The following is a 25,392-nucleotide window of genomic DNA, read 5'->3' as shown; positions in this document are numbered from 1 at the left end:
CTCTCTTCTTTCTCTGTCTTTTCTCTCTTTCTCTCTCCCTTTCTTCCTCCCCAACCGGTCAAGACAGATGGCCGTCCTCCACAGAGCTGGGTCTGTCTGACGTTCCTGCCTGTTATAGGGAAGGTTTTCGTTGCCACCGTTCTCTACGGGGAGGAATTGTTGGGTCTATGAAAATCATAAATAAATCAGAGAGTGTGTTCTATACCTACTCTGTAAATTGACTGAGATAACTTTTTTATGATTTGGCACTATAAATAAAATTGAATTGACTAGATAATTTATGACAGGGGAATATGTTTGAAAGATGCTTTTTTAAAGTGTGTGAAAGTATGGATCTTATTATTATTATTATTATTATTATTATTATTATTATTATTATCATTTCTGTGTCTGGTATGTTATGAATGTATGTCTAATAAAGAAAATTAAGTAAAGAAAGTTTGAAAAGAGTCCGGGAAATCTTGGTTTCTGTAAATAAACTTGTGGATAAACAAACATATCTGATAGGTATTCAGTTTGAGGATTGATAAAATAGAAACATTAATAAATAGTGGTGATGATGGAGCATGTCTGTTTGAGTGTGAGATGAATTTAGCCAGTTAGTGTCTGGCGCTGTAGGAGACGTCTACCTCTACGGTTTTTAGCTCTTTTACCTTATTTTAACCTCTTTCTTTCTACTTTGTTACTCTTCTTGTAAAGAGAATGTGTGTTTTATATACGTATATCCTATGGATTTTTCTAACTTTAAAATGCAACCAAGAGCCAGTTTTCTCAATTACTCAAGAGGCGAACTGCTGACTCTGCACAAAAAGGGACAAGCTGGGATACGACACCCTGTCCCGGCGGAGCTGAGGAGGAGATCCAGGGGCTGCAAGGCCGGGGCGAAGATAAAGGCCGAACGAGCGGAGAATTGGAGGCGCTATGAGCCATCAATTCCCTCCGGACAGCTAGGGAATCGGCACTTTGGCTTCAGAATCGGGCCCTTCCCTTTAACATCCGTCAGTGGGAAAGCTAGAGTTTGGAAGGAGAGGAAAGGTCATAGGTCGGCCGTTCAGTGCCATCGGGCCTCAGTTTTTAGATCCCTTTTTTGTTATAACTTAGAAATGCTTTGAGCCAGGGGTTTGAAACTTCAGTATTTCTATCAAGACCCCAGCCTTACAGAGTTTCAGACTCGTGCCAAACCCCAGTGTCAAAGGTCAGCCTCATGAAGAATGGGGAACTTTCGACATGACAAAAGTAACCGAAAATGAAAAGGGTCAAACGAGGTCAAACAAGGACAGGGATGCTGTTTTGTGGAATTTCTGCCTGATTTTTGACTATGTCGTGTCCCACAGAGGCTTTTGCTAGGATTTTTTGGTTCCGTTACGATAGGAACCCCGCAGAGTTGTTAGCTTTGCTGAGGGTCTACAGAGTTGGGACTCTGGGAGCATAATAAGAGTCTTAGGTAATGTCTGTAGGCCAAGTTCCATGCCAACTGCGAGCACTCAAAAGCAGGAAAAAGCAAATGTTCAAAGCCCAACCCATCGGAAAGTACGAGTCTGAGCGCAGCGGGACTGATGTCGATCCGCTCGTCTCTGACTTGACTTTGGGGCACCATGACTGATGTGAACCAAATTGCCCACGATTGACTGAAAGTCATTTTGGGCTACCTGAGTCATACCTGAGCAACCAGCGCATCTACTGTGAGAGCAGCTTGTTCATCTTTACGGAGACATGGCTAAACAACCTCGTACCAGATTTAATGCCTTGAGAGCCGACAGAGACACAAAAGCGGGCGGAAAAAGCAAAGGTGGGGGACTCATCATGAATGTGAACAACTGCTGGTGTAACCCAGGACATATCACGGTAAAGAAAGTCTCAATGTTGCCGGGACCTAGAGCTGCTAGCTGTTAGCCTACAGCCATAGTATCTGCAGAGGGAGTTCAGTCACGTGATCACGTCTGTGTTTACATCCCTCCCTGCCAGAGCGGACACAGCCACTGCCTGTGACAAGATCCACTCAGTCACTGCACAGCACCCTGAGGCATTTATGATCATCTCTGGGGACTTTCATCATGCAACTTTGGATTCTACCTTTGCTGTTTTTCACCAGGTTTTAGACTGTCCCAGGACAAGGAAACAACAGGACAATTGATCTCCTGTATGCAAATGTAAGGGATGCATACAGAGCAACTCCCCTCCCCCCACTGGGGAAGTCTGATCACAACCTGGTTCAGCAACAGCCACTGCATACCCCCCCCCCCCCACCCAGATCCATAAACAGCCGGTGACAACTCGCACCATCTGGGATGTGCTGATCAACCCGCAAGGTGAGGACATAGAAGGGATGACACATTGTCTGACGGAGTACCTGAACTTCTGTCTTTAATAGTTATAATTTTGTCATTAAAGAAGGTCATGAAGTCATTACTACTCAGGTTTATAGGAATACATGGCTCAATAGAGCTGTGGCTCTCTGTCAGCCTGGCTACAGTGCTGAAAAGAAATCTAGGATTGTTCTTATTCTCCTATATTTAATATGAGTAATAGGCTGCTCTGGCGTTACGGAGGGCCTTCCTATATATTTTCAGACTTTCTTGCCAAACTAAGCAAGATTTGTCCAATTTAGTGGAATGCCATTTACTTTCCACTTTTTGCGAAAATGATTTTAATTCACAGGTTTGTTTGCAAGTTATACCATGGAGCTAACTTTCTGTTTCATTATCTTCTTTTTTAAAGGAGCAACAGAGTCGAGTGTTGTTCGTAGTGATCCTGCAACACTGTCAACAAGGTGATCAATTTCAGAGAAACGGACGTTAGTTACCATCCAGAGTAGAAACTTTTGCCCAGAGGTGAGTAGTCCTGTAAAACGAATTCAAAAGTTATTAAATAATGGTTATATCTCCTACAATGATTACTTCATCAGATTTAAGGACCAAATTTGACGGAAACACTGAGAATTCAGATAGAAATTCAGAGTACGGACCAGGAGCACGGTACACTATAACAAATATAATTGGCTGCACGGTTTTTCAGGTTGAATTTGTAAGACTAAGAACAAGACTTTCAAATGAATTATAATTTAGTTTAGGTTTAGGGTTGATTAATAGGCCTGAGTCATAAATAGCTGCAGCGCCTCCTCCTCGGCCACTGCCTCGAGGAATATGAGAAAAAAAAATCAACATGCATAGCTACCACGAACGTGACAATATGGAGGGCTCTGAAAGAACAGGCTCGCCTGCGATGACATCTTACCACCAAAGAAGCAGCTAAACAAGGTATCTCAAATCTTATGGATTATGACTTTAACTGAAATTATTTCTATTATTCATATCATTCTAGTATATTAGCTGCCATGACTTGTTGGTCATATTCATTTAATTACAAGAGATATTATTACAGTAATTCTTATTTCTGTGTTTGCTTGTCTCCCTGGGTCTGTCTGTCTTTTTCTTCTCTCTTTCTCTCTCCTTCCTCCCCAACCGGTCAAGACAGATGTCTCAATTCTATGTTCCTACCTGTTAAAAGGAAGGTTTTCATTGCCACTGTGTGCACAATATTGCTGGATAAATACTGTATATTGTGACTTGCTGCTGCTCTTGGAGGAATTATTGGGTCCCTGTAAATCATGAAAAAGTCATAGAGTGTGGTCTTGACCAGTATATAACGTCCAATTGGTGCTGATTTGGATTTAGGTCAGGGAAACAAGAACACTCAAGGCACTTTACAACTACTTGCCCCATTCACACTGATGACAGAGGCTACCTGCCCATCATCTAATCTAATCATTCAAACCACATTTACACAGGCAGCACAGGTTAGGTTCACAGTCATTCGTGCTTCCTAAACGAACGGATTGATATCCCTGAAGTTAAACTGACTTATTGTGTCATTGGCTACTGTGGCCATGAAGTGTTCCCTTCATTTTTGGGGCAGCAACTGATTGGCTACTGACTGACGTGCGTGTGTTGGCGTCACCCTGACGGTGGGAGGAGAAGCTCATCGGAGCGCAGAGGAGAAGCTCACCGGAGCGCAGCGGACATGCTGCTACACAGATGGTTAGTGCTGGTGTGGGTAACCTGTTCACCATGAGCCACTGGCACCGCGCACTCAACTGCCTCTCCATCATACTGCTGGTGCTGCCACACGGTCCGAGGCGCATTGCGGATCTCGCGGTGGCAGCGGAATACTCCTCCAAAACCGACTTGGACTACGAGTTCGGGGACTACCGGGGGAAGTGGTGCATCGATGACCATGGGTTTGTTTACGGAATCGGAGAGGTTTATTCCCCGAGCCCAACTGCTTGTCCGTGCACGTGCACCGTGGACGGTCCGGTGTGCCTCCAAACAAAGTGTCCACGCCTCCACCCCTGGTGCACGCGGATCCGATACAAGGCATGCTGCCCGGTGTGCGTAGCTATGACCAGGGTCTGTGTCTACGGGGGGAAAACGTACAGGCTCCTTGAGGAGTTCAGGGTGAGAGATCCAAACTACTTACTTCAGTAGAATTTCAGGATTTTTCAATTATGATATAGTACATTGTTCTTAAAGTATCAAAAATAGGTATATTCCTATTCAAAATGGCTAAATTGAAAGTATGGCAACTCTTCCTGATTCATTGCCATATAAGAGGCATCTGAATAATGGAAATTTTGAGCTACATTTTAACATCTGTAGGCTATACTCTTGGGTGCAGATCCTGGGGGGGGCGGCAGTGACGTGCAGTCAGGGGAGGCAGGTGAGGCTGTCATCATGAGAGGAAAAAGAAACGAAATAATAAAATAACTATATAAATAAATAAGTATTAATATTTGTCCTCTGGACTATGATTTTGGTGTGGTTCTTAATGTATTTTGACAATTTTTAGTAGTAAAAATCGCAGAAAATTCTGTATTTCCTGCTTAAATAAATGGAGTCTCTTCGGAGACGAGAGGTGAGGCATGGACAGCCGAGCCCCCCTCCAGATTGCGCAATCACTCACAAACTGGATTGAGCGCGTGCAGAGGGCGCGTGCTTGTTCCCATTTCTGTGTATGTTTCCAATATGATGGTTGAGGACACTTTTATGTATTAATAGTATACGTCTTCTTTTCCATGGTGTTCAGTAATGTATTTTACGTATGTGTGTAATATTTACATCTTATTGATATGACATAAATCCACAGGGAAAATGCTTGCCTTGAGGCAGGCAGTACCTCTCCCTCAAGGAAGGTGGCGATAGTGAGCAGCCAGATAGCCAGCCAGGTCACGTGAACTCTAACCCGTGTGCAAAAAGTAAACACAAGAAGTGTGCTGTGAGACGCTGTAAAGCTTAGCGACAAGCTGTCATTTCTCGCCCTGAAAATGGAGGATTTGATTTCTAAACTAAGACATTTTTCAAAGCTGGACTTTCAGTCAAAGCAAGAAGTCATTTACAAGTAAAGGTAAGATATAGTGCAATATACAGTGGCACTGGTGTTTTAAAATGGTTTTCAGCATCCTATTCGCTCCTATTCTCACATCCTATCCAATTGGCATCCTACTGTATGTTTGTAAATCTGACTTGTGAGTCACTGCCCCCCCCCCCCCCCCCCCGAAACTGCCCTTACCATTTATAAAGCATTTTCTCATCCCCTATTTCACCTAAATTACAAAGGCATTGATTTACAATGACATTTTTCCTCTGATCAAAGTAGCTGAGATTTAGAAGATCCATAAAATTATCTGTGATAAACAGATATCAGCCACTTCACCCAAACTAAGGCCTCCTCCTTACACCATTTGATTTTCACGAGGTTAGGGGAAGAGTTTTAAATGGAAAATGCCACAGATCATGTTGAATCAAAACTTGGGGTATATGGTTTTAGAAGAGATATATAGTTTTAAGGTGGTTGAATCAGTTTATCATTAATGATAACAAATTTTAAGTTGAACCTAAAAACTATCTCCTGAGAAAATATACTGTATATTCAATGTATTAATAGTGTCTGTTTATAGACATCATTTTCATTTTCTGATAGGCCTGAAATATAGGCCTATGTGGCTTCACTGGCTTGCCACAGCCTGTGAAGAATAAAATGTTATAGAGGCCATAATGGAATTCTGTTGTTCATCGACAACCAAACAGACACGTTGCTCATCTGCATATAAGGGCGCACTCACACTGTCCTTCTGTACCGGGCCAAAGCCAGTTTTCAGCTAAAGCCTTGTGCGTTTGAGCAGCGTGAGTGCACCCGCTCCGCGCATAACTGCGGACAGCGGGCCGCCCACGGCCCGCCTGAGAGAGGTGGGCTTTTGTAGAGCCCGTTTGCACATGTACGAGCATGAGCGCGCGCGCACGTGTACGAGCACGAGCACGATGCCTACGGCGGTTCTGACTTCATTTATGTGCTCCTGTTCGGACATAGAATTTAGAAGGACGGACCATGCGCAGACATTTAACAACAACAACAACAATGGCGGCGAAAGGTTCACGTTGGTGTGATGCAGAGGTGGAGTGTTTACTGCAGATTTGGTCGGATGAAAATATTCAAAAACAGTCGGACAAGACGCACAAAAACTCAGAGGTCTATGGAAAGATTTGTAAACAAAGAGACGCATGGCGATGACGTCAATCAATGCGTGTGACGTGTTACGGCGTGATGACGTATGGACAGCGAGAAGCATTTGCGTGAGGCCCAGGCAGTGTGAGTACAAACGGGCCTGGGGCGCGGGGGGAGAGGGAGGGGGAACAAGTACCCTAAAGCCCAGGGCGCGGTGCGGAAGGACAGTGTGAGTGCGCCCTAGGTTGACCTGTCTTCACCACAGCCAAACTAAACTGGATATAATATGTAGCATACTCATTTTGACCAGAAGACTTTTTAAACTTTTGGTACATCCTGCTGCTATTGGAATATTATTCTACAGATTGTTTAGCCTCAAGCATTTAAAACATGCTAACGTGACTGGGGGAAGACGTCAGAGCAACAACTCAGCTCAAGAATATAGACAATGAAGAGGTGTCTGTCACGAACAGTAACACAGTGACTTATTTTTTTTTTTAAAGGGACCATGTGCAATTAAAAACATAAATTTGACCATTTGATGCATTTCCTTAGGCTAATTTGCATCTGCAGTCCCTAGGTACAAACAAATACAGCACAGATAAAAACATCAGACATCACTCAACAAGTAAGAACAGGTAACATGTAATAATATATCACACATATACGCACACACACACAGACACACACACACAAACGCACAAACACGCACACTACATGGTCAGAGGGTGTGGCAGCATGCGCAGCACACAGCAGTACACCCACACATTTACACGCCATGACAGCCCCATGGGTACATAAAAAGTAATGACAGTCACTAAAAGGTTAATTGTGTTATGAAAGTTGAAGTGTTTTTTTTATATTGGCTTTAAACTACCAAGTAAGTCACAGTTTTTATGTTGTCTGGAATAGTGTTCCATTGTGTGACAGCTTTAACAGAGAAGGCTGCCTGTCCATATGCTGAATAGTGAAGGGTACAGTGCAGCTATGTACAGAAGCTGTTCTTGTGGATCTTACAGAGCCTTTTATGATTTTGTAAACTGTACATACATTTTCAAATATTCTGAAATTTTCAACGAATAGTAGATTGTGCTTGTATAATATGTCACAGTGGTGGTACCTAAGTGACTTAGAGTTACTTTAATCTGAATGCTGATTTGGAAATAATAACGAGTTAGACTATCCTACTGGTTACTGAAAAAAAGGAGTCAGATTAGAGTAGCGTTACTGAGTAGGCTAACGTGTTAGTGGCTTCACTGGTCATCACTAAACGGACAGACTGGCACAAGTTTGTGATGAATAGTTTATAATAAGAAAGAAAAAAGTGCAGGCACTGAAGTGGGTTTGAAAAAGTTAAATAACATTTATTTTAGTGGGTACAATTTTTTTTAAAACACCAATGCGTGTCAGCTTGCGCCTTCCTCAGGGTGTATGAAGACAAGAGATACATCCAAGCAATTATAGTAAAATCAAGTCCAGCTGTGAATCCTTAGATCTGTGCAGTGCTCCTCCGGGCCTGCAGGAGGACCCGGCATGAGCAGTCTAGAAGCACCATTAGGGTCCTGAAGAAATTCCTCCTCTGAAATAATCTGAGCCAATACACAGACTATTTGACCATTAACAAGATAAAAATATAACAACCTAACATAAACCATGGATTCTTGTGTTACAGCGTTTAGAATAAGTTTCTGGTGGTTTTATTTACTGACAAGTTAACTATATCTAAGGAGCTAAAGCAGGGGTGGGCAAACTTTTTGGCTCAGGGGCCACATTGACTTTTAAAATTTGATGGACCGGGCCAGCACCAGATGCATATCAAACAAAGACATAAAAAGGCATTGCAGTATTAACACTTACATTGAGTTTTAGTGGGAACAGTGTTGTTGATCAAACTTTTTTGGTAGTGCATCGAAGTCCGGTGTTAGTTTTGTTGTGGCAATTCTCAGAACATATCTGAGGTGTTCATCACTCAGCTGGGATCTGTCTGGAGCTTTGTTGGTGTTCATCACACTAAAAGTCTGTTCACAAACATATGTAGAGCCAAACAACACCAGCATCCTCTCTGCCATCTTCTGAATGTTCTGAAGAGTTGAATTTCTCCTTTAAGACACTGTCACATTGGAGATCAATCAGTTCCAACTGCATCTCCTCTGGCGCTGTTTTGGGGTTTTGTGTGAAGGGACATGACACTAGTTGAAGTGACCTGTCAATTTTTCCAAAATCAGAGAACTGACAGAAGAATTCTCCGTGCAGGTTGTCCAGTGATTTCCTGTATTTTTTCACATGTCGAGGTGCCTCTTTTAGAGTAGTCAATGTGGGGAAATGAGCGAATGACATGTTGCCATTTGCTTTGAGAATAAAGCTAGCTTGGTTTTGAATGCTCTGACATTTGTGTACATATCATGCACAAACAGGTCTTTCCCTTGTAGCTTCATGTTCAGCTCATTCATGTGTGTCAGTGTTCACAGTAAAAGCTAAATCACAAAGCCAATCTATGTCACTTAGTTCAGGAAAATCGTCAGCTTTCTCAATTAGCTCAAAAAATAATCTCTTGTTTGAGCTACCACACTCGTTTACATACTTTCTCCAAACTTAACCAATGGACATTGGAGTGGTAAAGTAGGTCCTGGTTAGCTAAGTCTTAGTCAATTAGCTCAAGGACACAAAATACCTGCTGTCTCTACCATACACTCTTTAAGAAACTGCCCTTCGGAGAAAGGTTTGCTGGTCTTTGCTAATTTAAATGCCAGCAAATAACTTGCCTTCTTGTTTGATTCTTGGGTAGTAGTTTGTCGGATAAAGGTGTTTTGCTGAGCAAGCAAATTAGCTGCCAACCTCTGAGCAGTAGCTGTCCGTTTTTGTGTTGTTGTTGTTTGCATAATTAGCATGCATGGTAGTAGTGACAGCTGATGTTGTATTCCTTTAAAACCACAACGGTTTCTTGGAAAAAAGGACACACAGCCTTACACCAGACTTCTGTGAAAAAGTAATTAGTTACCCATTCCTTATTAAACACTTGGCACTCACTGTTGACTTTTCTTTCCTTGGCCAACTCATTGCTGCAGATGGGTTCAGAGCAGCGTAATTCACAATTCCTCAGTATTGAAAGTAATGATCTGTATGGACAACGTGAGGACCTGGCTTATCAATCACTGTATCACTGCGCGTTGGCACCATCTGTTGGGGCACCTGGCATTACAGGACAAGGTCAAATGAATGCAGACATAATTATGATATGATTTGATGTCGACATTTCTGTACCAATCTTTGGCGGGCCAGCTTAAAAGGACAAACAAGCCTGATTTGGACCGCGGGCCGGGGTTTGCCCACTAAAATGTCATAATAATAAAACTGTGTGCCATAAAGTAGTACTAAACAGTTGTTAGTTGCATTGCTGCTAATAGTGTTAGCAATAGCTGTGGTTGACAAACAAACAGATCTGTTTTCTCACATGCATTGTAGATAATAAATTCACATATAAATTAAAGGTTAAATAAGATGATATACAGTAACACTTACAAGAAAACCTTTGGTTTGCCTATCCAATTATATTTCTGCTGTGTGTACTACAGCTGGCTGAATGGATGCATAATTTCAATTAAAGAATCGCATACCTGTAGCTGCCTCTCATGAAAATTAATATTCTACCGCGCAGCTATTCCACCAATATAAATTGCACCACTTGTTCTGGCTGGCTTTAGCCTGTGTGAGTAGTAGGGTGTGCAACTATACGTGTTGTTTGGTCAACATGTACATTTTTTCCTATTTTCGAATCTTTTACTCAGGGTCGAAACCAGGGACGTCTGGTCACCCAAATATAACAGTGAAGTAAACAGTGATATGCGCTGTTGGCTGTTTAGTAGGGCTGTGACTTTTGCCCAAAATTCGTATTCCAAGTTTGTTTGTTTATTAATATTAATATTCAAATATATTTGAATATTTATTAATAATATTTTGACCAGTAAATGCCTTCAATAAGACTATATTGTTAACAAATTAAGTTGTATATGTTCTTCTGTCCACCAGAGTGTGGTGTATCAATGACAGGTAATGATGTTTTCAGATGAGAAACATACTGTCACAACTGTTTTTGATTAAAATTCCAGGCCTCTTAAGTGTCACGCATGGAGTGTGACAGTCACTTAACTGCTGTTAGAGAATGTTTCCCAGATAATTAGCGTCAGATTTTCAATGCTGAGTGAAACACCCCCAATCCCGGTCGTTCCTGACTGATGCTAACATCACCCGCAGGAGCAATAATAGCCTTGCTAATGAGCTCGCAATTCACAACTTTACCAGGCGTGAAAAAGCCTTGGCATCTGAAAAACATATTTACAAAAAATAATGTCCATAACGGGTTCGAAAATCAAGGGCTGTCTAATATTCGTTTGAATATCATTATTTTTTTAATGTTCAAATTATTTTTGAATATAGAAGTTCAGAGTCAAAGCCTTACTGTTTACGACAAATAAACAAGAAAGGTAAGAACAGTAAATGATTCCATGTGCAGTACTTTTTAATGATATGGCGAGCATCTACGAAGTTCGGAAACTGCTCAGAGCCAGCTGACATGAAGTTTAACACTTTTAAATTCAATCAAATTTTATTTATAGTGCCAAATCATAACAAAAGTTATCTCAGGATACTTTACAGAGTAGGTATAGACCACACTCTATGACTTATTTATGATTTACATCCAACAATTCCCCTGTAGAGTATGGTGGCGACGTTAACATATTACATATTACAAATAGTGATAATAGTAGCAGGAAGCATTTTGCAGGACCACGGCAGCAGGCACCACCACAATCAGCAGAGACCTACAAGCAACAAAGCAAAAACAACTCTGGGGAAGAAGTTGAATTAGTAACATGCATTTATGAGACATGAATGATTCAGAGAGAGAGGAGAGAAGCTCAGAGTATCAGTAACAGGATTATCCCCCAGCAGACTAGGTTTATAGCAGCATAATTAAGCTTAACAAAATAAGCTTAGATCAGCTTAGTACATTCAGGTTCTAAGATAAATTGAATGCCAATAACAATATAGCTAAGGGCTCGTAAGCCCTAGCTTTACGCTTTATCAAGGAGGAAAGTTTTAAGTGTACTATGGGGACGGTGTCTGCCTCCCGGATAGCACATGGGAGTCAGTTCCAGAGGAAGGGAGCTTGGTAGCTGAAGGTTCTGCCTCCCATTCTACTTTTGGAGACTCTAGGATAGACAAGTAGCCCTGCATTCTCAAGGCGCAGTGATCTAGTCGGTTAATACGGTGCTATGAGCTCTTAAAGATACGACGGAGCTTGACCAAAAGAGCTTAGTAGGTAAGGAAAAGGATTTTAAAGTATTTATCTATTCTAGATTTCACAGGTAGCCAGTGCAAATAAGCTAATACCATGGGCTAATACAGGAGAAATATGTTCTCTTCGCTTTGTTTTAGTTGTACATGAGCTGCAGCATTTTGGACCAACAGGAAACTCTTTACAGACTACTTGAGCAGCCAATAAGGAGTTGTTATAGTCCAGCCTAGAAGTAACAGATGCATGGATTAGTTTTTCTGCATCTTTCTGACACACAATGTTCCTAATTTTCGCAATATTACGCAGGTGAAAATATGCAGTCCTTGTCGTTATTTTTACCGGAGAATCAACCAGCACTCAGATTCCTAACTGTGGTGCTGGAGGACAACACAACATCATCCAGAGTAACAATATCTTTAGATATTGAGTTTTGGTGGTCTTCAGGGCCAAGCACAATAAGTTCAGTTTTATCTGAGTTTAACATCAGAAACTTGCAGGTCATCCAGTTTTTCATTTCCTTAATGCACATTTGAAGTTTATCTAACTGATCGGTTTCTTCTGGTTTGATCAACAAATTTAACTGTGTATCATCAGCATAACAATGAAAATGTATGGAGTGCTTCCTTAAAATATTTTATAAGGGAAGCATATATAAGGTGAATAGAATCAGTCCAAGGACAGAACCCTGTGGGTCTCCGTGACTAACTTTAGTGTGCATGGAGTACTTGTCATTAACATGTACAAAAGCAGTCCAAATGTACGTCAGGTCGTAAAGTTATTTCTATGGTTCCTAGGTTTGATGAAAAATGAGTGACCCAGCAAGTTGATTTAGTCTCTAATGGTTATACATTTGTCATTAAAGAAGGTCATGAAGTCGGTACTACTGAGGGTTTTAGGAATAAATGGCTCAATAGAGCTGTGGCTCTCCATTAGCCTGGCTACAGTGCTGAAAAGAAATCTAGGATTCTTCTTATTCTCCTCTACTAAAGATGAGTAATAGGCTGCTCTGGCATTATGGAGGGCCTTCCTATCTGTTTTTAGACTTTCTTGCCAAACTAAGAGAGATTCCTCCGATTTAGTGGAACGCCACTTACTTTCCAATTTTCGCAACATTTGTTTTGTCTGTTTTATTATCTTATTTTTTTAAAGGAGCAACAGAGTCGAGTGTTGTTCGTAGTGAGCCTGCAACACTCTCAACAAGGTGATCAATTTCAGAGAAACTAACGTTAGTACAGGAATCTGTAATATTAGGATCGCGGGGGGCTGGAGCCGATCCCAGCTGACATCGGCTAAGGCATTAAATTAAATGCCAATGGGATCGCTTCCTTAAATTTAATTACAGCATTATCAGATAAACATCTAGTGTAGAAACTTATGCCCAGAAGTGAGCAGTCCTGTAATATAAATTCAAAAGTTATTAGATAATTGTCTGCCAAAATAGGATTCTGTGTAAAGACTATTAAGTCTTAAATTACCACACCATAAGCCAAAACAAGGTTGAGGATGTGATTAAAACAGTAAGTAGGTTTATGTACAATGTACAAGCACCGGAAATTATGCAGTATGTCACTGTAACATGTCAGCACGTCCGCAAACCTCAAAACATGAAAAAGCCCAGTCCACCACATTTGTTTGCATTTGTCTCACTCTGCAGTGTAAAACTCTTACCTGCAGAGAAGTGATGAAGTATTAACTTTTCATGAACACACCAAATAAAATAAATGAAATAATCAAACTGTCTCGTGTCGAAAATGTATTTGATTAGTCGACGTCTGGTTTTCAATTTTCAAAATAAAGTGTTACACAACCAGGTCCATATACAGGATGAATATGGAAATAAGATCAATTGCATAATATTCACAGAGCCTTTCACTGTGGAATTTTTGAATAAAACGGATTTCAGCATATACTGTACACTAAACTATTACTTTATATATGAAGTTGTACTCCATAAAATTTGAGATGCGTTGTTTCCAGCAGCCTATCTGCCTTTAAGATGTAATTGCAGGCAGCCTGTTCTTTCAGAGCCTCCATCTTGTCACGTTTACAGTCACTATAGCTGTGTTTGAAATCGTTCCCTATCACAGAAGTAGCGTATCACAGAAGTAGGGCACTATATAGTGTGCACGCCATTTTGTAGTGGTTTTTGAATTCTCCATAGTCCACTATAAAATACCCACAACACACAAGTCATTTGAGTGTACATACGCTATACTCTACATTGTTCTTCCGCATACCACAATGCAATGAGGTCGCGTTTTACCGGAGAAGAAGAAGAAGCAGAGGAAGAGGTGCTAACGGTAGCCAGGTATCTGAGAGCTAACTGCAGTTACCAACAACCATTACTCATGAGCTGGCTACTGTTACTCGCTTGTGAATTAAATTAGCCGTGGGCCGCCAAGTCCAGTTGCTTTTGACTGAAATTGCTTTGAGGATACAAAAAAAATGCAAAAAAAGAAAAAACGCAATTAATCGCAATTTATTTTTGCACAGTGCGGAACGTTGCTCATTGCACAAGTTCCTGCCCGGCCTGTAATACTGACGCACAGGATGCAACACGAGAGAAATGAAACCCATGAGAAGCGAGATGAGCTGTTGCTGTGTTCAGTGGGCGGGTATTTGAGTTCTAAAGCCCAGTTCAGACCAAAGATTCGCAACGCAACTGTTTTCGAACGTCCCAGGTGAGAGTTGCAGCGGTGTAAATTGACCTTTCGCGTTGTGAATCTAGCCGGCTGATGTCGACGCCAGCAATTCAACTTGTCAAATCGTCAGCGGCTGATTTAGAACGAAACACACGTCACATGTTTCAACAGTCAATCAAATCTTAGCAAAGTCCGCTGGTCAAGTCACTTAGACTCAACGAGCGTGTGTGGAAGAGATAAAAAGAGAGAGACAGAGAGTGAGAGAGAGGGTCGAGCGAGCAATACAATGAATAAGGAGAGCGAGCACATTAATCCAGAAAAAAGCAGTGAATCAGGAAAATAAAATGGTATTTTCTGTTTAATCTCTATAGAAATGCAGCTGTAGAAAGTATCTCACTGTTTCTGTCCTCATTTTTATTTTATAATGCTACAAATTATATCCAGCTACGAAAAAGGCCTGAAAAGTCCAGTGATTTTAATCTACACATTCCTCCTCAGACTCAATGTCCAGAGACTTTTTAAACCTTTTAAACTGCCTTGATTTTAAGCAACATGTCATGCAGCTGACCCACAGCAGAGGGCGCACCTTGGACCTGGTTATATCTTTTGGCCTGTCCATTGGGACCTGGCTGTATCTGACCACTTTTGTGTGTTTTTTACCAGTTTTAATCAGCGGGAGGTCCCTGTGAGAATAGTGAGGAAGTGCTACCTAACTTCTGAAGTGGCTGCGATTTTATCAAGATCTTACAGTGCACTCCTGACCAGCACCCTGCAATTTTATCACTGACAACCTGAACAATAAAATAAAAAAAACACTGGACTCAGTGGCACCACTTTTTAATAAACCAATTAAAACGAGACCTAAGGAAGTTAAAAAACTCAAAAGGGAGCTCAGGATTTTACGTCAAAACCTCATAAGTTACAATAACGCAGTCAAACAAGCAAGAATCTTCCACTTCCGAAAAATAATCAATTACCATAAACATAACTACCCCAGATTCCTATTTACCACAATTGATCTTTTAACTAACACAAATTTAGAAAAATCCTCCAAATCACCAGATAAGCCCGTTTGGGAGGACTTTGCAGACCACTTTAGAAGAAAAATCAATGACATCAGATCCAGTTTTTTATCCCAACAGCTTTTAACACCTGTATCATTGCTTTTACCCGAGGAAACACTGGAGAGTTTAGCCCTGGTTGATGCCTGGACACTTGGTCGAGTTTTCTCCAAGGTAAAGCCCACAACCTGCCTTTTAGATACAATTCCCACCATTTTTTGGATTATTTGTTGTATCTGGTGAATTGCTCTCTTCAGACGGGTGTCTTCCCCACCTCCTTTAAAACGGCGGTGCTGAAGCTCCCTCTGAAGAAGTGTGATTTAGACCCCGATGTTTTAAATTCCGACCTGTATTCAACTTACCATTTTTAAGTAAGATTTTAGAAAAAAAAAGTTTTTAATCAGGTAAACGATTTTTTAAAACTCAAATCATATTTTTGAGACCCATCAGTCTGGTTTTAGGAGGAATCACAGTACAGAGAACATACTTTAAATGACATCAGGTGTAATCTAGATAATCATAAACTTACAGTCTTAGTACTGCTGGATCTAACTGCCGCCTTCGATACAGTAGAGTAGACCATCACATTTTGTTAAATAGACTGAGGAACCTCGTCGGCCTCTCTGGTTCTGTTGTTAACTGGTTCACATTCTGCCTTACTGATCGAAGTTTCTTTGTAAGTATGGATACTTGTTCCTCAGGAACCCATAAGATAAGTGTGGGGTTCCCAAGGGTCAATTTTAGGTCCAACTCTTTTTAATCTTTATATGCTTCCCCTTGGAAGTCATAGTTATGCTGACGATATGCAACTGTACGTCGCTGTGTCTCCTGATGACACAGGGCCAATTGATGCCCTTTTTAACTGCATTGTAGATATTACTACAGAACTCAGCCGCACGCATGCTGATGAGGACCAGAGGGCGGGAGCACATTACACCAGTTTTAAAATCACTGCATTGGCTCCCTGTGCACTTCAGGATCGATTTTAAGGTTCTTTTATTAGTTTTTAAATGTCTTAATGGTCTCGGGCCTTCTTATTTATCTGCAATACTTTTACCCTATCGACCCTTGTGGACCCTGAGGTCCTCCAGTACTGGCCTTTCAACCCTACCACAAGTAAGAACCAAAACACATGGGGAGGCGGCATTCAGTTATTATTGCCCCAGACTGTGGAACAGCCTGCCACAGAACCTCAGGGCTGCAGGGAATGTTGATGTCTTTAATCAGGCTTTTAACTGACCTGTTTGATTTTTTCCAATTCCTTTTATGCTTCTTATATTTTTTATTATTTTTAGCTTCTATTCCTTTTATCTTATTTTACTGTTTTGACTGTTTTTATTACCTCGTTTCTATTCTTTTTATCTTGTTTTACTGTTTTGACTGTTTTTATTCCTTCATAATTTTTATTCTTTTTATCTTATTTTGCTGTTTTGACTGTTTTTATTCCCTCATAGTTTCTATCCCTTTTATCTTATTTTACTATTTTGACTGTTTTTACTCCCTCAATTTTTAGCTTCTATACCTTTTATCTTATTTTACTCTTTTACCAGTGTTTCCTCCCAGGGACAAACCACACCGGGAGTTGTTTCTGGTCCACCGATGGGGGTGCTGTCCTGTGGACGGCCCTGGCCCTGGTGGCTTGTTCCTGCTGTCTGCCTGGGCTGGGGGTGTCCCTTGGGCGGCGCCCCCTGCAGCCATGGACCATGATTCCTCTTGTTGTGCGCGGCCCCCAAAGGTAGAGTCTTCCTCACGTCAGATCTCGGTGCCTAGCCATGTCTCCTCAGCAACCGCTAGTGTATGTGTGGGGGTGTGTGTATGTCTTTGTGTATCTCTGTGTGTATATTTTTGGGGGTGGGAGGTTTAGGATTTCATGGTGTTTCTTTGTTGTCCATGTTTTGTTTTGTTTTTTGTTTTGCTTTAATTTTCTGTAAGGCACTTTGTGCTACTGACAAAGTATGAAAAGTGCCATTCCTGTAAATAAAGATTGATTCGATTTGATTTGATTAATGTCTAAGAAACCCACTACAGTTACCGAACTTTGGAAGAGGCTGCAAGAAGAATGGACCAAGATCAAACCACAGCAGTGTGAGAAATTAGTGATGTCCTGTGGGCGCAGATGTGCTGAAGTCATTCAAAGCAATTCAATTCAATTTTCAATAACACTTTTATAGTGCCAAATCATAACAAAATGTATCTCAGAACACTTTATAGAGTAGGTAAAGACCACACTCACTAACATAGACCAAACAATTCCCCCGTAGAGTACAGTGGCAACGAAAACCTTCCCTTTAACAGGCAGGAACGTCGGTCAGACCCAGCTCTGTGGAGGACGGCCATCTGTCTTGACCGCATGGGGAGGAGGAAATGGAGAGAGAAAGAGAAAATACGGACAGACGGACAGAGAGAGACCAGGACAAACACGAAGACAGAGAGACAGACACACTTCCAGAGATGCAAGCAACCAAAGAGTAACAGTAACTATAATAATATCTATAGTAATGTGAATATGACTTATATGTTATGGCAGGTAATATAGCAGAATAGTAGAAACAAGCACAGCTAAGGTGATACAATATGACGATGAGAATAATTATGGTGGCAAACATGATCAATGATGAGTAGTGGCAATAGCAGCTACGATACACCGAGACATACCACTGATGGTGTTTTTATGGCTCCAAATTTTAAAGTTTATCAGACTAGTGATAGTATGTATGACTAATAGTTATAGTAGTAGTAGAAACGTCATGCAGGACCACGGCTGCAGGCACCACCACGATCAGCAGAGGCGAGTAGTCCTGTAATATGAATTCAAAAGTTATTAAATATTGGTCTGATAAAACAGGATTCTGTGGAAAGCAAGAGCCTCCTACTAATTTTTTAATCCTATAGCCCAAAGAAAACATTGTTTAATATCTTCTCTTCTGACACAAGTTACTGGTTACTGTTCTCTAATTATGCTCACTGTTTTTTTTCACAAAATAAAGGTTTTTGTTAAAGTGCCTTGGTTATTCAAAAGAAACATGCTAGTACAGCAGTGGTAGAGACCCAGCTGATATTCTACCAAATTATGAACAATAAGAAATAATGTTTCAGAATAAATCGAGTATTCATACTAATTTAATGTCGGAGTTTCTGGGTTTGGCTGAGATGGAGTAGACCACGTGGTGAGTCTCGCTCCCACAATAATTTCACGTTTCAGGACCCCGAAAGTTATTCGTCTTGTCTTGTCTGATAGATACACCACCGAAATAGGTCGATGTATGTGACCAGACAGACTGTAAAAGACCAGGGGGCAAAGGTTAGCACCGCAGACGAGGCAGTTGGCAAGATTAGCATGGCTATTGCTAACCTCTGGGAAGAGCACCGTCGTCCCTATCCGCCGAATTCAAAGGCAAGGCAAGTTTATTTGTACAGCACAATTCAACAAGGTAATTTGAAGTGCTTTACATAAAACATTAAAACCATTGAGAAAAACAAACGCATAAAACATAAAAGATTTAAAACACATGAAAGGTCATTTAAAACATAGAAGATGGTTACAGTTACAGAAGTTACACTGCAGTTTACTGAAAAGCAGCGGCAAACAGAACAGTCTTTAGTCTTGATTTAAAAGAACTCAGAGTTGCAGCAAACTGAACACTGCCTCTCCATGTTTAGTTCTGACTCTGGGGACACAGAGCACACCTGTCCCAGTGGATCCGGGAGGTATGGATGGTTTGTAGCTGAGCAGAAAATCTGAAATGTATTTTGGACCTAAACCATTCAGTGCTTTGTTTACCAGCAGAAGTATTTGGAAATCAATTATTTGACAGATGGGAAGCCAGTGTAAAGACCTGAGGAGTGGGGTGATATGATCTACTTAGTGAGGACTCGAGCAGCAGTCTGATCGACTTTTTAGGGACACCTGTAAAGACACTGTTAAAGTAGTCGAGCCTGCTGAAGATAAATGCTTGGACAAGTCCTGCTGACACATAAGTCCTTTAATCCTTGATATATTCTTAAGGTGATAGTAGGCTGACTTTGTAATTGTTTTAATGTGGCTGTTGAAGTTTAGGTTTTTAGCATTACCGTTTGAAGCTGGGTGCTAAAACAATAATTTCATTTTTTTCTCTGTTTAATTGGAGAAAATTCTGCTCCACTCAATTGTTGATTTGCTTGATGCATCTGCTTATTGCTTGTATTGGACTATAGTCGCCTGTTGATATAGTTATGTAGATTTGTGTGCCATCTGCATAGCTGTAGTAACATATGTGGTTGTTTTTCATGACCTGAGCCAGTGGCAGCATGTAGATATTAAACAGAAGAGGCCCCAGAATGGATCCTTGAGGAACTCCACATGTAATTTTTGCCCACTCAGATGTGTAATTACCTATAGACAAAAAGTAGTCCCTTTCCTTCAAGTAGGATTTAAACAATTTTAATACTGTGCCAGAAAGTCCCGTCCAGTTTTCCAGACGGTCTAGTAGTATGTTGTGATCGTCTGTGTCGAATGCAGCCCTGAGATCCAGTAATACTAAGACTCTCCGTCCAACTCAAAGCCTCTATTTCAACACTCAAAGCAAAGCTGAACCACGTCCACGCCACAGTGTCCGAGCACGCTCAGCAGATAGACTCCCTCGAGGTACATGCAAATCTACAAGACAAGTGTAGTGGAAATTTTTTTAGACTGGCCGGGTTTACTGTTTTCACTGGTTCTTTTGCTACACAACGAGAAATCTTCTTCTTTGTAAAAGAACTTATTGAGACCTTGATGCAAGCACAAGCCTTTATTTACTGGGTATACTGCAGGGTGTCATCCACTAACATGTGCACAGGCAATGTTTGGTTATGGCGCACAGAATACAATAAAACGGCGTTTTTATAGGATTCTAATACATTGGTGTCTATGTGGAGTACACTTCAGGTGATCATGCACCCAACATAACACCTTAAAGAGGAACTAAGCTAGCAGACCTCTAGCTGAACAGGCCGCCTCTGCATGTGCTTTCTCAGAAGATGTGCCTGGTATTGGAAAGTGCAAAAAGAGTTCATAACAGTCACAGTTTCATAAGTACAAGTCAAAAGGTCGTGCTACATGCACATTTGTTCCACAGGATGTTGCACAGACATAGTCTTAAGCAAACATGGTTATTAGTTATTTTACCTTCAACAAGCATCACATCTAGTAATAATTTTACCATTACACGAGCGTCTGCTAACACCGGAGGCTCCTGTGCCACACTAGCAGAGAACAACGCTAAGCTGCTGGCTAAAGTTAGCGACCTGGAATCTAGGAGCTGGCGCCATAACATCAGAGTCTACCTGAGTCTATCGGCCTACCTGAATCAGTGGAGGGGCATAAAGTGAATATTCAGAAAAGTTAGTTATTTTTTTGTCAACAACAAGCAGCAACGACAGCGAGATCACTCCCACAATCCATATTCCCCTTTAAAACAGCTGACAAGGGGATCAAGTATTTGGGGGTGTTTATCAGCTCTTTCAGGGACCTTTTTCAAAATAACCTCCAGCGGCTATAACATAAATGCAAGTTAGACAAGTTAGGGCCTCCCCCAGTCATTTTACCAAAGTTTCTGTATCTTTTTCAACACTTCCCAATTTGTCTTAATAAATCACTTTTTACTAATCTAGGCCAACAACTTAACGCTTTTATTTGGCAGAATAAACCAGCCCGTATCAAAAAACATATTCTTCAACTCCCTAAATCTGAAGGGGGACTAGCACTCCCTAATTTCCGCTGCTACTTCTGGGCCTGCAACATTAATAAACTTTTATATTGGCTCTGCGGTGGAGTTGCAGACGTCTGCTCGCCCTGGGCTCTGTCGTGGAAATTTTCTGCTCTTGATGAAGAATGAAATAATGAATTCGTGTCGGCCGACAAAGTTTTATTTTCTTTGCAAAGAAAAGGTCAATCGACATGCGCGCGGTTCGAATGAGGAAAGACAAGTGAGCAAAAGAAACGTTGAACATTTATACCTGACGAAAGCCCACCCCTGTGAATGTGTATTACATCCTTTGTCTTACTGTGGGGTTGACCAGCCCAGACATCCTGCCGTATAATTAACAGGTCTGATCAACACAGTTTCAGAATACACAAGGGTTGAATACATCATGAGACAGTGAGCAGTTGACTGTCTCTGAAACGTGAAATGCAATTACAAGGTCTAGACTTTAAAATACACAAATGAGTGAATAATAAAAAGAGGGATCTGATATCTTGGGGGGGGGACACCTTCTGTTCTGTCTGTCTGAAAGGCTTCTCAAGGAAGAAGGAATATTCAAATTTACCATTACATTTCCCCCTTTTGATTATTCATTAATCACAAATGAAGAGAATAAAACATAAACAAGAAATAAGAATAATAACATTTGCAAAATCAAAATAGATTAAATGAAATAATGATAAAGAAGTAAACCAAAAACAAAAATCAATAATAAAGATAATAATAATAATAATAATAATAAAAAGAAAGAAAGATAAAACATACTTTTTTTTTTTTTTTTTTTTTTTTTACAAGATGTCTTCATCAAAGTCAGAGTCTGAGCTGGGGTAGTGATGGGAATCAGGGACGTAGAATGAGGTTGAATTTTGATGGTCATTGTTGACATTCACATGAACATATGTAGAGGATTGGATCACCTTTTTGGTGAGTATGTTAGACAACCACTTCAACATGCAGGGAATTACGGTGCAGAGCAAAAAGAGAATAACTACAACTGGGGTAATTATTGTTAAAAACCATGATGCCCATCCTTGGCCCCAAAGTTGTAACCAGGAAAACCATGAGTCATTCACAACTTGTGGGGGTTGAATGGCATCTTGCATGTGCTTGATGATGTCCGTGATGTTCTCGTATTCATCAGGGACATAAAAACATCAAGAAACATTGAGCATTTTGCAAGTACCTCCTTTTTCAGCTAGTATGATATCAAGGGCAAGTCTGTGTTGAATAACTGCTGTTCTGATCGCAGACATTTCGGTATTTACTAGAGTAAAGGCTGCTTCGGTGTGGTTTGCTAAGGAGAGAACAGACCAGGCTATTCCATTAATTTTGTTCAGTGCTGCAGTTGTTCCACCTCCTAAAAATAGAGACCAGCCAATATTAGCGCCTGGGGAAGTCCAGGGATCCGCCAACACATAACCATCAAATTTGGTAGGGAAACCAATAGTATCTTGGTGAGTTTGAGAATGTATGGTAGATTGAATATTAATGGTAGGAGGTTTTTTATATAAGATTTCTGTGGAAGTTGTAACTACTGATGGGTGGCAACAACCAGACCACTGAGTTGGCAAATTGTGAAAAGCTTTCCTGCCGCAAGACCACATTATTCCCGGTTGGGATGAAAGTTGTTTAAATGGACAGGTAAATTTTGTTAGAGTGTTATTAGGCCATCTATAAGAACAATTATTTGATGCTGTAGTGTTTACAAATATTTTTGTTTGACAACTTGACTGACCTAGATAAGGGCCGGATGGTGATGCTGAACAAACGCAAGTCTCTGCATGTTGTAGAGGAACTTCAAATGCCATGTTAGTGGGAGTTGAATGTGAATCAGTACAGGTAATATTGGGGTGTGGAGTAATTGAAACATTACTCCTGATTTTTTTGACCAGCAATTAATAACGTCATCATTCCCAGAGGGACAGTGCACTTACCATGCTCTTCTTTGCCCCAGGATTCTTTCATGTGACCTTGTAACACAACATTTGCTGTAAGGGGTTTTGCCTGCCATCTGGCTGCTAGAGCCTGACAAACCCAACAGTCACCAGGAATTTTCAACTCTTTTTTGTGTAATAGAGCTAGGGCACATGCGCTGTTGCCGGCACATTGTCTGAGGGCTTGTTGCACTGTGTCATCTTTGGAGTCAGTGGTGCTTAGATTGTCCGGATGATAATTGTCTTTCTCAGAGGTCGGTGGAATGGTCTTAACATCTGACAGTAAGTTAGGTGAGGTGTCATATGAGTGTGGTGGCTCATTGACTATAACTCTGAGTTGTTTATACATATCAGTGTTTGGATATTCAATTCCACACCAATATGTACCTGCATCAGTGGTTCTGACATCAGAGATGGTGATTTGGACTCCGTTGGAGCGTGGTATTTTTGTCATCGTGAAGCGGGGGTCTCCGTTTGGAGCAAGGTTGTCATTGGTGGCAGTTACCACCAGATGCCAATCACGCGGGCTGCAAGGGTCTTTGCATAGACATTTGTCATAATTGGCATAATATGCATGAACTTGTCCTGATCGCCAAATTTCAGGATAAACAGTGCAAGTGAATGTTGCATTTTGTCCTTTGGTCAGAGTGACAGTCTTGTCGGGTTTGTAGGTGTAAGCTTCTGTCAGCATCGCTGACCATGAAAGGAACAGGATCAGGTGGTGCATGATGCAGTTGAAAGAAAATGTCTGTGCCTCTAATGGGTGTTTGTTGAATTCACAGAGTTATCCCTCGTGTTGTCCTCTCGTTGTTCGTTCTCGCGCTGTCCGGGTTGACAGCTGAGTCCCTCTGTTGGTTCGGGAACCTTCCTGCAGTGGCTGGTGTGTATCCACGTTGTTCTTTCAGCAATCTTCACAGCGGTGTGTGTTGTCAGGAGTACTTGGAATGGACCTCGCCAGCGTTTGGAATTCCAATTTTTCCTTCTCAGGTCCTTTATCACCACCCAGTCACCCGGCTGGAAGTCATGGAGCGATGTGGAAGCTGGCGGTGGAAGGGCTGACTTCACCTGTGTTATGTGTTGCACAAATCATACATGATGACAAAACTTCTGCACATAAGCTGAAAACCAATAGCGGGTTATGGCATCCAACATTCCCCCTTTTGACACATGGTCCAATCCATGTGTCAACTTTGCAAAGTGAGGAAAGAAATGTTTAGGTAGACATAGTTTGTTATCAGGCCCTTGCCACACTGCGTCTTTCTGTGTGGCACCGCATCGTTTCCAAAGCGTCTTTTCCTATGGTGTGGCAAAGGTCAGTAATGCTTCGAGGGAGCTGGGTATGGAGGCTGGAGTTGAAACAAACAAAGAATTAAGGATAATGGGTTGGAGTGCTGCTCTTTTTGCAGCAGTATCAGCTCTTGCGTTTCCTAGGGAGATGGGGTCAGAGTTGTTAGTATGAGCAAGACATTTACAAACAGCAATTGAGGTTGGGAGCAAAATGGCATCTAGAAGAGCTGCAACTTTGTCATGATTGAGAATGGGTTTTCCGTCAGATTTTAAGAATTGTCTGTGTTTCCACAGAGTGCCGAAATCGTGTACAACACCAAATGCATATCTGGAGTCAGTGTAAATAGTTACGGCTTTGTTTCTTGCCAGTTTGCATGCCTCTGTCAATGCTATCAGTTCTGCTGCTTGTGCAGAGTATTGGGAAGGGAGTGAGTCTGAGACAAGAGTTTCATGGTTAGTGACAACAGCAAATCCCACTCTGTTGTGACCGGTTTGGGGGTCACGTGAGGCAGATCCATCTACAAAAAGAACCAAATCAGGGTTAGTTAATGGGGTTTCTTGTAGATCTGGTCTTGGAGAGCAGACCTGTTGGAGGACAGCAACACAATTATGTTCCTGTCCGTCGTCAGGCGTAGGGAGGAGAGTGGCAGGGTTTAAAACATTGCATCTTTTGACTGTGATGTTAGACATTCTAAAAGCACAGTGTTATATCTGAGCCATCTTGCTGTGGAGAGGTGAGAAGTTTTTTGTTCAAGTAAAATCATGGACACAGCATGTGGGACCAGGAGGGTTACATCAGAGTAACCCACAATGTCTCTGGAGGCCATAACTGCTTTTTCTGCTGCAGCAACAGCTTTGAGACATCTTGGGAGGCCTGCAGCCACAGAATCCAGTTTGGAAGAAAAATAGGCTACGGGACGTAGTTTATTTCCGTGATCCTGTAACAAAACA

At 41.3% G+C, this 25,392-nt stretch overlaps 1 protein-coding gene across 1 annotated transcript in view; it reads left to right on the top strand.

Annotated features, from left to right (window-relative positions):
- Nucleotides 1-4,034: 4,034 nt before the first annotated feature.
- Nucleotides 4,035-25,392, top strand: part of LOC310960180 (von Willebrand factor C domain-containing protein 2-like) — a gene marked incomplete at both ends in the record, with an annotated part of 92,539 nt that continues 71,181 nt past the window's right edge. Inside the window, one exon of the mRNA XM_083931803.1 lies at nt 4,035-4,454. Within this exon, the coding sequence (XP_083787929.1) occupies nt 4,035-4,454 (420 nt within the window). The remainder of the gene's footprint in view (nt 4,455-25,392) is intronic.

The sequence above is a fragment of the Echiichthys vipera genome (genome assembly GCF_963691815.1).
Source record: "Echiichthys vipera genome assembly, chromosome: 17".
Taxonomy (NCBI): Eukaryota; Metazoa; Chordata; class Actinopteri; order Perciformes; family Trachinidae; genus Echiichthys; species Echiichthys vipera.
Note: the sequence above shows the minus strand (reverse complement) of the source record. Positions and strands in the feature narration are given on the sequence as shown.